The sequence below is a fragment of the Arachis stenosperma genome, chromosome 5 (genome assembly GCF_014773155.1).
Source record: "Arachis stenosperma cultivar V10309 chromosome 5, arast.V10309.gnm1.PFL2, whole genome shotgun sequence".
Taxonomy (NCBI): Eukaryota; Viridiplantae; Streptophyta; class Magnoliopsida; order Fabales; family Fabaceae; genus Arachis; species Arachis stenosperma.
Genome location: NC_080381.1, coordinates 124,125,026 through 124,138,722, shown reverse-complemented (window position 1 = coordinate 124,138,722; position 13,697 = coordinate 124,125,026). Strand labels below are relative to the sequence as shown.

General features: G+C 31.1%; 2 protein-coding genes across 2 annotated transcripts; both read left to right on the top strand.

Annotated features, from left to right (window-relative positions):
- The first annotated feature begins 351 nt into the window (after positions 1-351).
- Positions 352-2,645, top strand: LOC130981940 (guanine nucleotide-binding protein subunit beta-like protein). The gene is made up of 3 exons (XM_057905708.1): positions 352-947; positions 1,735-2,089; positions 2,322-2,645. The coding sequence occupies exons 1-3, from the start codon at positions 430-432 to the stop codon at positions 2,421-2,423; spliced, it is 975 nt and encodes a 324-aa protein (XP_057761691.1). The 5' UTR covers positions 352-429; the 3' UTR covers positions 2,424-2,645.
- An 8,311-nt stretch (positions 2,646-10,956) lies between these two features.
- On the top strand, positions 10,957-13,241 carry LOC130982169 (guanine nucleotide-binding protein subunit beta-like protein). The gene is given in 4 exon segments (XM_057906052.1): positions 10,957-11,164; positions 11,167-11,536; positions 12,323-12,677; positions 12,910-13,241. Coding segments are annotated over 4 exon segments (972 nt in total). The 5' UTR covers positions 10,957-11,019; the 3' UTR covers positions 13,012-13,241.
- The last annotated feature ends 456 nt before the right edge of the window (positions 13,242-13,697 follow it).

Genomic DNA, 13,697 nt, shown 5'->3' with positions numbered 1-13,697 from the left:
TCAAAAACCTAAAAACAAAATCAAACCCAAACAACTTATTATGAGGGGAGGAAAAAAAACCAATGAAGAATCATATCCCGTTCAACAAAACCCAAAAACAAAACCATTGGATTTTAAACTTCCATCATTTAAATTTTAAATTTTATTTTAAAACATAAAATACGATTTTTTATTATTTATTTTATAGATAAAATAAAAAATATAAATAAAAAATTATTTAAAAATAAAAAAAATTATCTTTTAACTTCTAAAATGAAATTTAAAATTTAGAAAATGTAAATCTGTCTTGTTTTCCATCTCCCAAAACCCTAATAATCGAGTTCTGTTCCCATATATATATGAAGACGACCTTTCACTCCCAGCAGCAAGCTCTCTCTCTCTTGCGCACACTCCCCAATCCTTCAAACCCTACCATCCACAGAAACAACAATGGCAGACGGACTTGTTCTCCGCGGCACCATGCGAGCCCACACGGACTCCGTCACAGCCATCGCAACCCCAATCGACAACTCCGACATGATTGTAACCGCCTCACGCGACAAGTCCATCATCCTCTGGCACCTCACCAAGGAGGGGGGCACCTACGGCGTCCCCCGCCGCAGGCTCACCGGTCATTCTCACTTCGTTCAGGACGTCGTTCTCTCTTCCGACGGCCAGTTCGCTCTCTCCGGCTCCTGGGATGGCGAGCTCCGCCTCTGGGACCTCGCGGCCGGAAAGTCCGCTCGCCGATTCGTCGGACACACAAAGGACGTTATGTCTGTTGCGTTCTCGGTTGATAACCGTCAGATCGTGTCGGCGTCTCGTGACCGCACGATTAAGTTGTGGAACACTCTTGGCGAGTGCAAATACACGATCCAGGACGGTGATGCGCATTCCGATTGGGTTTCTTGCGTTAGGTTTAGCCCTAACACTGTGCACCCTACCATTGTTTCTGCGTCTTGGGACAGGTAGATTTAAATATGTTTTTCTTTTAATTGTTTTGGTTCAGATATGTAATTCTGGGTTGAAAAGAGTGTTTCTGTGGTTGTTGACTTTGTGTGATTTATAGGGTTTGATTGGATTGATTGAGTTGCGATAAAAGGGCTTATTTATGCAATAATATTAGTGAGTATTAGGGTTGAACTTCTTTTTCCTTCTGATTATAAGAAGTTTGGAAAATGCGCTTTTTTGTGGAGTGTGTTGTGTGATTTATAGGGTTTTGATTGGAAGGATTGATTTGTGATTAATGAAAGAAAGACCATGTTTTTGCAATAATTTTTGGATTAGCATCGGGAAGTAAGATTTTTGCCCTCTTATTACATTTGTTTACTTTGACATTTATAATCATGGAAAACGAACTTGCTTCTTAAAGTTTCAAGTTTGTTATTCTATGAAGGGCATGTGCTTGTATTTTGAAATGTGTAATTTGATTGGATAGAAATGCTTGACAGAGAAAAGGTTTACTTTGTTAGAAACTTTGAAAAAAATGGTTTTGCCTTTAGATACAATATATTTGAGAAGTCGCCCCGCGGGGGGGGGGGGGGGGGGGAGGCGTTAAATTCACTTGCTTTTATCCCTTTTTCCTTTTCCAAAATTGTAGATAATTGGCATGCTAAATGCATTTTATATAGGTAGTACTGAATCATATGGCTTAATGGTTTGAGATTACTTAAGCTTAGGAGTTGCTTCGGTTTGGTTTATTTCCAACTGGCAATACATTTGCTACGATTTCTTACTGTTTTTTTTTTTGGATAGGACTGTGAAAGTTTGGAACCTGACCAATTGCAAGCTGAGAAACACTCTTGCTGGTCATTCTGGTTATGTGAACACAGTTGCTGTTTCACCTGATGGTTCCCTGTGTGCCAGTGGTGGCAAAGATGGAGTAATTTTACTGTGGGATTTGGCTGAAGGGAAGAAGCTCTACTCCCTTGATGCTGGTGCTATCATCCATGCTCTGTGCTTTAGTCCTAATAGGTACTGGCTATGCGCTGCTACTGAACAGAGCATTAAGATCTGGGATTTGGAGAGTAAGAGCATTGTGGAAGACTTGAAGGTTGATCTCAAGACCGAAGCTGATGCCGCCACCGGTGGGAACGCCAACAAGAAGAAGGTAACTGTTCTCAGTCCCTCCCCTTCACACGCTTTTGGTTAATGCTAGATTTTCTTTTATAACATAGCTGATGATGGTTATCATTGGGTTTTAGTGTTTTCCTTATTGGGTTTTATAGTGATGCTCTCACAGATCTTTGATTCTTGTCCTGGTTGGTTTGATTTGCACCGTGGAATGAACTGTTATACATTAAGGTATTTATTTGTTGTTTCATTACACCATTGTCTTGCAGGTGATCTACTGCACCAGCTTGAACTGGAGTGCAGATGGAAGCACATTGTTCAGTGGTTACACTGATGGTGTGGTCAGAGTTTGGGGAATCGGACGGTTTTAGAAAAAAGGCTTCAAATTAATTTTGCGATGCACATCTGTTTTTATTTTTGAGACAGCTAGTTACTCATAGAACTCACCAGAAAAATGTTCTCTAGGTTGTTTATTGTTGAATATTTTTGGGTTATTTCTTTTTTTTTAATTTTATTTTTGTATTTTTGAAGTCTCAAGATAATGACGTTGGGCGGTTGGGCGGCCTTTAATTAATGTCACGTTGTCCTGGTTATGAATCGTTTTATGATCATTTTTCATAAAAATTCAAATCAGCCCCGACAATTATTTCAACACAACGAAGTTCTTGACAAAAAAAATACTAACCTGACCTTGAGTTTTATTTTTACAGGATGGATTAGCTCCTGTGTCAAAAAAAAGGCAATATTGTTTTTTTTAATACAGGGGTTAATCAGTCTTAAAAAAAAATATCAAAGGCTAGGCTGGGTATTTTTTTTTTTTGGATCTTGTTTTTTCGTGATAATTGTGAAAGGTCGGGTAAGATATTCACTGATCATTTTTCAATTACTTTTATCATGTGGAGCTTGATTGTGTAAAATTGTGTTTTGTTTCTCTTAATCCTCAAACTCAGTCTTTTAACTATCTGAAAACCCTTAAGCATAGTAATTTGAAAACCCTTCTTAAACAAAGTAATTTGACCTTTTAAATGCAAACGCTTGGAATAGTTTCCATGTTAAGATTGTTCTTGAGCTTTGTTCTTCTACCTTGAAGGTGATTTCTCGTAGCATACATGTTCATCTATAACTAACATGGAACCCAATAGACCGTGTAAATCATAGCTTGAAGGATCTAGATTTTGCTGTTTTTTCCTTTGGCAGAAGAGAGGCATTGATCTGAAGTCCTGAACAGATGTGAAGTCCTGAACGGTGAAAAAGCAAGTAATGGTAAAGAGCTATGATGCACAATTACACGACATGTGGGCACTGAGTGGACACAAAATTTACAGAATAAATTATAATGTTATTTTGATATTTTATTAATATTTAAATATAAATAAAATTTTTAATTTTTTTAATTATTTAAAATATTTAAAATACTATTTATTTTAATGAATAATAATATATACAATTTTTTAAATTTACACGTGTTTAAGTGTGTTTGGAAAAGAAAGATAAGTACAGATGTGGTAAAGAAAGATAAGTACAGATGTGAAAATTCAGTAAAGTGTCTGGATTTTATAGTCAAAGAAAAATGGATATCGATTTTATAGTCATAAAAATGGACATAGTAGATATTTGAAGCTAGATAGAATTAGTTTGGATTGGCTTTTAAAAATAGTACTTATTTTTTTCATCTTTTTGAGAAAAAAAATTTTAACAGATAAAAAATATTTTTTATCTGAATAAACTTTAAAAAAATTTTAATATTAAAAATATTTTTTATTTTTTTAATAAAAATACTTTTTTAAAAAACATATTTAAATAAATTTTAAATTAAATAAAAATATTTTATTTAAAAAATACTTTTTTTATTAAAAAAATAATCCAAACTATTATTATAGTGACTCTAGTATTTCGAATTCAAACTTGCTAATCTGATAGTATTTCGATAGATTCAATCCGATAGAAAGATTTGACAAAAAATTATATATATAACATTAGTGTCAATTTAAGTAAATGTTGCACAAATAAATAATTGTTTATTTTTAAGACTTTTTCGACAAACTCATAGTTGAATTAGAAGCTTATATCTTATAAATTATCTATAGAAAATTTATGTTAATACAAAATCCTTTGTTATACCTTATACATAAAATTATAAATTAGTATAATATATTTGTTTAAAATATATACTAAAAGTTCTTCAATTACATGTTTATGAATAGGTTCATTTTTTTTATGCATATTATGTGTATTGTGCCTTGTTATAGAGATTTAGGGTGCTAAATCTAAATGTAGTAATTGCTTTTTTTGAAATGTAACCAGAAGAAATTAGAATGTCTGATTTTTTTGTTAGTGAAAGTAGGTACATAAATCAAGCGGTCCGATTTGTATAAGAGAAAAAATTTAAATTTTTATATAGATAATCTGACGGTCCGATTTTAATAAGGTTTAATTTTTTTTAGTTCGAAGAAGAGCAAATCGAACCGTTCAATTTACCTGTTGAAAATTATTTTTTCAATGTGTCAATAAAAATCGGACCAACTGATTTGTTTAATATGTATATATATAAGTGAAATTGATAAGAAGAAATTTGTATTAGACCACTTTACTTATTTTAGTAGATCTTACGAAACTCGGAAGAATCAATTTGATTCATTTTAAACGATCCATGATGGGGCAAAAAAAAAGAAAGAAAGAGAGGGTAGGATTTTTTTCGCATTTGGCATCTCCCTTTAACCCTTTGAACGAAATGTGGTAAAAGATATATATATATATATATATATATATATATATATATATATATATATATATATATATATATATATAGTAACTCGTATCTGAGTTGGCAAATCTCTCCTCTTCTTTTTCTTCCTTCAACTCCTCCAAAACTATCCTTTAAAAAAACTACAATGAAGTTCATGTTCATGTGAGGAAAAAATGGATGATAGAGTCATATTAAAGGCATATTATTTTGATCAGATTTTGTCACAAACATTTGAATTAGTGAAATTTATTTGTAAAAATTTGTTATATATTATTATTCCATTCATAATCACATTTGAAAAACTAAAAGGTCTGATTTTGTGAGAAGATAGATTCTGAAATGTCAAGGAGAATGTCATGTATTTTATACAAGTATCCAACCGGTATTTGGTGGATTCGTTCAATTTCAAACCAAATATGTAACTGATGAAGCGAGCATGCAAGAGATTTTTCAATGTGTATTGAAAGTTATTTTCAGATGTCGTTCATTGAGTTGTATATTGAGTTCGAACAATCTAAAGCTGACCGAAATATTGAACGGGAAGATTACAATAGTAATAGTGAGGAAGAGTTTGAAAGCACTTACAAGGTCATTTGGTTCAGGTGGAGAGGAAAATCAAGCTGATGACACTATGGAGGCAAATGTGACAGAAGTAGTAAATGCACTAGCAAACCAACATCCGTTTAAGGAGCCATCTTTCATGCGCGTTTTAAATTTGGAGGTCATGCATGCTCCGGAGTTTTCTGAATATATAAATGCAGGTACATAATTGCTTATATTTATCCAAGGGGTTAAAATTTTGTCATAATCTATATTATCAATCGATTAATTAGTCATGTCACATGTGAAAATATAATTAATTAGCATTTATTTACGTCTTTATTTAATTAAATTTAAGATAATAATTTTTTTATTTATTTGATTAAATATTAATTAGTATTTATTTATATGTTTATGTTTTTATTTGGTTAAAAATTTAAAATTGAGATAATTACTTGATGTGAATTTTATTTATATTAATATTAATACGGTGAATATTAATTCTTTATATGAATATTTATTTATATTAGTATTAATATTAGTATTAATATAAATATAGTGAATGTCGATTTTTGATATAAATATTTATTATGTTTATTTATTTAGTTAAATATAATTAGCATTTATGTACGTATGCTTGATGTTTTTATATTAATATTAATATCTTTATGTAAATATTTTTATGAAAATATTTATGTATAACTTTAATATAAGTTTATAATGATTTATTTATGATTTATAATTTATAGGTAGATTTTACTTTTAATTTTACTTATTAGATAAAAAAAACAGATGATTACAAATTAAATAATAGTAATACTCAACCCGAAATAAATATTTATTTAATGAAAATATACTTAGTTTTTTTGAAGATCATCTAATGATTTTCTAAAGTGAGCAACACTAAAAAATATATAGCATCGGTTAGGGGTGTTTACGGATCGGATCGGATCAGATATGGTCGAAAATTCGATCCGATCCGCACAATTTTCATCGGATCGGATCGGATATGATATCCGCGCTTTTTAGTGTCAGATCCGATTCGATTTGCATGCGGATCGGATTGGATATCAGATATATCCGCATAATTAAACCTTCTCTTTTTAATCATATTTCTATGTAAAAAAATTCAATAAAAATATTTTTTATACTTTTAAACTTATTTATTCCTAAAATATTTTTAATCAAACTCTTTCTAAATAAAAAAAATAAAATAATACAATATATGAATAATAATTACTAACTAAAACATACAAACAAGTAAATATAATACCAAACATATATTTTTATTTATTTTTAATTATTATTGTGCGGATCTGCGGATCCGCGGATGTAGAGCAGATATTCGTGATCCGATCCGCAAAGGGTGCGGATCGAATAGGATCCGATCCGATCAATTTGCGGATCAGATCGTATCCGCAATTTTCGGATGGGATGCGGATATTTACCGCGGATCTGCGGATCCGATCCGATCCATGGACACCCCTAGCATCGGTCCGTATGCTTCCAGTTATGTCACCTTACATGATTTATTTCGTTAATACAATTTCATCATAAATATAAAAATACGATCTTAGTCGATAATTTTATCTGTTTGCAAACAAAAAAATACATAAATATCCAAGAATCGGTGCAAGAAATGGTAAACAGATCCAATTCCAAGTTAGCAGAAGTATTAGTGGACCATCGATTTTCTTGCAATCAAAACGAGATGTCCTACATAGCCCTCTGTACAGGTATGCTAGGCATGTCGATCCCCAACTATATTGTCTGATACTGTCTAAATCGCGAAACAAAGGCAGAAACTTATAGTGCACAGCTATCCAAAACTTATCTCCAAACAAGAACGTACCAAATAACAACATAATGTGGCATTTCACGTACCTCTGAATGCTGTTTTCGTCAATCAACTGTAAATGATCCTTTAAATTCCAAAGCCACGTCAATTTTATGAAACTTCCTCTACAGTCTGACTTTCTCGGTGCAATCCCAAATTGGTGCAAACACTCAGCCTCTAAGATTTCGTGACTACTACTTACTCCTGTCACTAGAAGATCGTTTGTCTGAAGACCAAGAATAACAGTCACATCTTCCAATGTCCCATCACACTCACTAACCGAAAGGTGAAATGTCTGTATGTCTCGATTAGAGCATTTACCATTGTTGATTGACATTGATCTATTCTAATCTAAAAAACATGATAAAAATCAGTAAACGGTAAACACTCCTCCACATTCGAATTGTACGAATCCAAAAACAGTAGGTGATTACATGTTAACATTCGTAAACTTTACAAAAATATAGCCAACTATTACATCAAACAATTTTTAAAATTATAATTAGTTATAACTCTAATAATATTAATATTCTATTCTATTCTACTTATCCACATAAATATACATACATACAACAACAATACAATACATATTCATAATACCACAAACTTAAATATTTGTAAGATAATTTATTAGTTAAATAATTAATAATTACTAATTTACTATTAAAAATTAATAATTTTTTAATAATAGTAACTAATTTATTAAAATAATACTAAATTTAGTGTTAATTAGTTAATTTAGTAACTAACCTGTATGCATAAATATGTCTAATCTACAAATTATTTAATTAATATTATTAAAAAATTTGAAAATTTTACTTCAAAAAATATATTAATTAAATATCTAACTATAATTATTAATTATTAAAATTAAAAAATAAATTGAATTTACTAAATCTATTTTTGCTAAACTCCACAATAATAATAATTTAACTTCTAAATTTAATTAATAAAACTAAAAAATATTTTGAATATTTTTTATTTTAAAAAATTATGATATTATTATTCATATTAAATATTTTAGTAAATTATTTATTAAATTTTTATTAAATTATTCGTTACATAATTATTTATTTATTTGTAAATAATTTATCGAATAATAATTTCTATTTCACTAATAATAAATAATAACTTACTAATAATAATAACTAAATAACTAATTAATTAACCCTAAACCGGATGACTAACCTAATTTAACTAACAATATTAAAAACTTTAAAAACTCAACTATAATATATTTATGTTAATTAAATATCTAACAATAAATAAATAATTATTAACGGAGCAAAAACATCATATTTATTAAAATCTACTTTACAAAAATTATACAATAATAACGTAACTCTAATAATAATAAATAAAACTAAGATATAATTTTAATAATTATTACAAAATATTTTAAACATATATTTTTCAATAATTACTACATTAATCCAATCCTAACATTATCATTAATTAAAGAGATATTCTCCGCATTTAAGTAATTTTGACATCCAAGTTCATGAAGTAATTTTAGGTCACACGCTTTTTTTTTGTTTTTCTTCTTTTCTCATGCTTCTTCTCTTCTTCTTCTTTTTTTTCTGCGCTTCTTCTTTTACTTCTTCTTTTTTTTTTTAAATTTAGTTGACTTTAATTTAAATTTGAATTAAACTTGTAGATAAAGTAATAAATATACTAACAATTTTTTAAATTCTAAATTAACGTGAATATATGTAAAAGGACATATGTAGCTGCAATTTTTAAAAAGAATCAACAATATTTTAAAAAATAGTGCTAAAAAGAATCAACAAATTTTTAAAAAATAATGTTAAAATTTTAAAAATAATAACTTAAGTAAAACTAGTTAAAATTTAAAAAATAACCACCTAACTAAAAAACAATCTAAAATTTAAAAAACAACAATCTAAATACAATGGTTTAAAATTTAAAACCACCCAAGTAAAACAACCCAAACAAATAATTTAAAATTTAAAAATAACAATCTAAGTAAATAATAATTTATAATTTATAAATATAATTCTAAAAATTTCTAATGACAACACCTAAACAAATAAACTCTTAGACTCAACGTATGAACGGCATGTCAGCATATAAGCTTTCCATTTGTATTACGAATTACGAATTATGATTACGGTTACGATCAAAATAAAGATAAAGATTATAGAGTTCGTCGGGAGTGGAAAAAAATCATATTTAAAAAATTAAAGTTGAAAATAGTGTTTGAAAAAAATAATAATTTTTTTTATTTTATTTCAGGAAAAAATATTGATTAAAATTAAGGAAAAAAGACAGATAGGTTCCTGACTTTTTAAATTTTTGACAAATACATCCCTGGCAAAATTTAAATACAAAAAAATCCCTAACTTTAATAAACGGAGGACAATTTAATCCTTCCGTCTATTTGTCTGTTATACACCAAACGGAACTGGCTGACGTGAATGAAATGGTGTCTAGATGTCCGTTACGGTGCCACGTTGGAAGGAGAATAAAGTTCGAAAGACAAATAAGTCATTGACATCATTTTGCAAATAAAGTTTAAAGGACAAATAGGTCCTTGAGAATTTAGTTCATTATACTTCTATTATGAGGATTTAGTTTATAAAATTATGCTTGTATTTTAAAATCTAGTTAACTTGTATTCTGTAATTTAGATTATTTGTATTAAAGCTGCAGAAATTAGGCTTGTTCTGTTTCTACTTTTTTTCCCCCTTAAATTACATTATTTCAGTTTTCTCACATTAGTTAGCATTAGTTAAAATTAGTGCATTTCTGTATTATATTATAATTTGTTAAATTACATTAGTTCACTTATGCATCATTCATGTATTAAGTTAGCATTAGTGTATTTGTGTATTATATTAGAATTAGTATTTTTATCCGTAATAACATTATAGGAATAATTTTTTTTAAAAATTATAATTCACTTTGTTCTAACAATATAAATTATGCATAGCACAAAAAATTTATAAAATCAAACTACTCTTACAAAAAAATCGTAAGTTCACAAAAGTCCTTGGCTAAGAAAACCAAGATATCTGTAGATAAAAAATTAATTAATAAGATTTTTAGTTATTATTTTTATATGAAAAAAATATTATTTTTTATTAATAATTAATTTTAATATTCGTTATCTAAAATCTAAAATAATTTAACTCGTGTATACTTTTGCATTTAAAATATTTTAATTGTAAAAAAAATCGGATGACATATTTTGATTTGTCAAATTACTAATATAAAATATAAATTATATATAGAATAAAAATAGTAGAGAAAAGTAGAAAAATGGAGAGAAGTAGATGAGAGAATTTAGAAATGGAATTTATTAATTTTGAAAAAAAATATTTTTTCTCAATTTTAATAAGAGTGTCATATGACACATTTAATTATTAAATTAGATAGTAATATATGATACATATAAAAGTATAATGAACTAAATTTTTAAGGACTTATTTGTCCTTCAAACTTTATTCACCTTCCAGCGTGGCACCGTAATGGACACCTAAACACCGTTTCATCTACGTCAGCCAATTTCATTTGATAAATGAGAGGTAAAGAAAAAGAAAGATTAAATTGTCTTCCGTATATTAAAATTAAAGACTTTTTTATATTTAAATTTTATCAAAGATATATTAATCAAAAATTTAAAAAGTCAGGATCTATATATCTTTTTTTTTCTTAAAATAAAATTCTTCAACAAAACAGCAAAACGAACCATAGTTTATCCCAAAACCCTAAAAATCGAATTTTTGACACCATATATAAAGACAGAAGCAAGCTCCCTTTTCTTCATCGCAGTTCGCACTCTCTCCCAATCCTTCAAACCCTACCATCCACAGAAACAACAATGGCAGACGGACTTGTTCTCCGCGGCACCATGCGAGCCCACACGGACTCCGTCACAGCCATCGCAACCCCAATCGACAACTCCGACATGATTGTAACCGCCTCACGCGACAAGTCCATCATCCTCTGGCACCTCACCAAGGAGGGGGCACCTACGGCGTCCCCCGCCGCAGGCTCACCGGTCATTCTCACTTCGTTCAGGACGTCGTTCTCTCTTCCGACGGCCAGTTCGCTCTCTCCGGCTCCTGGGATGGCGAGCTCCGCCTCTGGGACCTCGCGGCCGGAAAGTCCGCTCGCCGATTCGTCGGACACACAAAGGACGTTATGTCTGTTGCGTTCTCGGTTGATAACCGTCAGATCGTGTCGGCGTCTCGTGACCGCACGATTAAGTTGTGGAACACTCTTGGCGAGTGCAAATACACGATCCAGGACGGTGATGCGCATTCCGATTGGGTTTCTTGCGTTAGGTTTAGCCCTAACACTGTGCACCCTACCATTGTTTCTGCGTCTTGGGACAGGTAGATTTAAATATGTTTTTCTTTTAATTGTTTTTGGTTCAGATATGTAATTCTGGGTTGAAAAGAGTGTTTCTGTGGTTGTTGACTTTGTGTGATTTATAGGGTTTGATTGGATTGATTGAGTTGCGATAAAAGGGCTTATTTATGCAATAATATTAGTGAGTATTAGGGTTGAACTTCTTTTTCCTTCTGATTATAAGAAGTTTGGAAAATGCGCTTTTTTGTGGAGTGTGTTGTGTGATTTATAGGGTTTTGATTGGAAGGATTGATTTGTGATTAATGAAAGAAAGACCATGTTTTTGCAATAATTTTTGGATTAGCATCGGGAAGTAAGATTTTTGCCCTCTTATTACATTTGTTTACTTTGACATTTATAATCATGGAAAACGAACTTGCTTCTTAAAGTTTCAAGTTTGTTATTCTATGAAGGGCATGTGCTTGTATTTTGAAATGTGTAATTTGATTGGATAGAAATGCTTGACAGAGAAAAGGTTTACTTTGTTAGAAACTTTGAAAAAAATGGTTTTGCCTTTAGATACAATATATTTGAGAAGTCGCCCCGCGGGGGGGGGGGGGGGGGAGGCGTTAAATTCACTTGCTTTTATCCCTTTTTCCTTTTCCAAAATTGTAGATAATTGGCATGCTAAATGCATTTTATATAGGTAGTACTGAATCATATGGCTTAATGGTTTGAGATTACTTAAGCTTAGGAGTTGCTTCGGTTTGGTTTATTTCCAACTGGCAATACATTTGCTACGATTTCTTACTGTTTTTTTTTTTGGATAGGACTGTGAAAGTTTGGAACCTGACCAATTGCAAGCTGAGAAACACTCTTGCTGGTCATTCTGGTTATGTGAACACAGTTGCTGTTTCACCTGATGGTTCCCTGTGTGCCAGTGGTGGCAAAGATGGAGTAATTTTACTGTGGGATTTGGCTGAAGGGAAGAAGCTCTACTCCCTTGATGCTGGTGCTATCATCCATGCTCTGTGCTTTAGTCCTAATAGGTACTGGCTATGCGCTGCTACTGAACAGAGCATTAAGATCTGGGATTTGGAGAGTAAGAGCATTGTGGAAGACTTGAAGGTTGATCTCAAGACCGAAGCTGATGCCGCCACCGGTGGGAACGCCAACAAGAAGAAGGTAACTGTTCTCAGTCCCTCCCCTTCACACGCTTTTGGTTAATGCTAGATTTTCTTTTATAACATAGCTGATGATGGTTATCATTGGGTTTTAGTGTTTTCCTTATTGGGTTTTATAGTGATGCTCTCACAGATCTTTGATTCTTGTCCTGGTTGGTTTGATTTGCACCGTGGAATGAACTGTTATACATTAAGGTATTTATTTGTTGTTTCATTACACCATTGTCTTGCAGGTGATCTACTGCACCAGCTTGAACTGGAGTGCAGATGGAAGCACATTGTTCAGTGGTTACACTGATGGTGTGGTCAGAGTTTGGGGAATCGGACGGTTCTAGAAAAAAGGCTTCAAATTAATTTTGCGATGCACATCTGTTTTTATTTTTGAGACAGCTAGTTACTCATAGAACTCGCCAGAAAAATGTTCTCTAGGTTGTTTATTGTTGAATCTTTTTTGGTTATTTCTTTTTTTAATTTTATTTTTGTATTGTTGAAGTCTCAAGATAATGACGTTGGGCGGCCTTTAATTAACATCACGTTGGCCTGGTTATGAATCGTTTTATGATCATTTTTGAGAAAAATCCAAAACAGGTCTAGACAATTACTTCCAAAGATAACCAGGCTCTTGAAAAAAAATATACCAACCTAGTCCTGAGATTTACTTTTATGGGACGGATTATCTTTTATGGGACGGATTAGCTCCTGTGCCAAAAAAAGGGCTTTGTTTTTTTTTTAACACAGGGGTTAATAGGGGTGCACATGGGTCGGGTGAAGCCGGGTTTGATGGGATCCAGACCCGACCCGAAATATACACCGGGTCTATTTATTAGACCCGAACCCGACCCTAGACCCGATGAAACTAATACACTTTCGGGCCACAATTATACCGGGTGAAAATCGGGCCGTTAACATTACATTACGGTGATACCTTCTTGTAAGCTAGCATGTAAAAATATCCAAATTTTCAAGACTCCAACCATTATTTAACATGGTAAAATTCACTTAAAAAAATATAACAAGAATC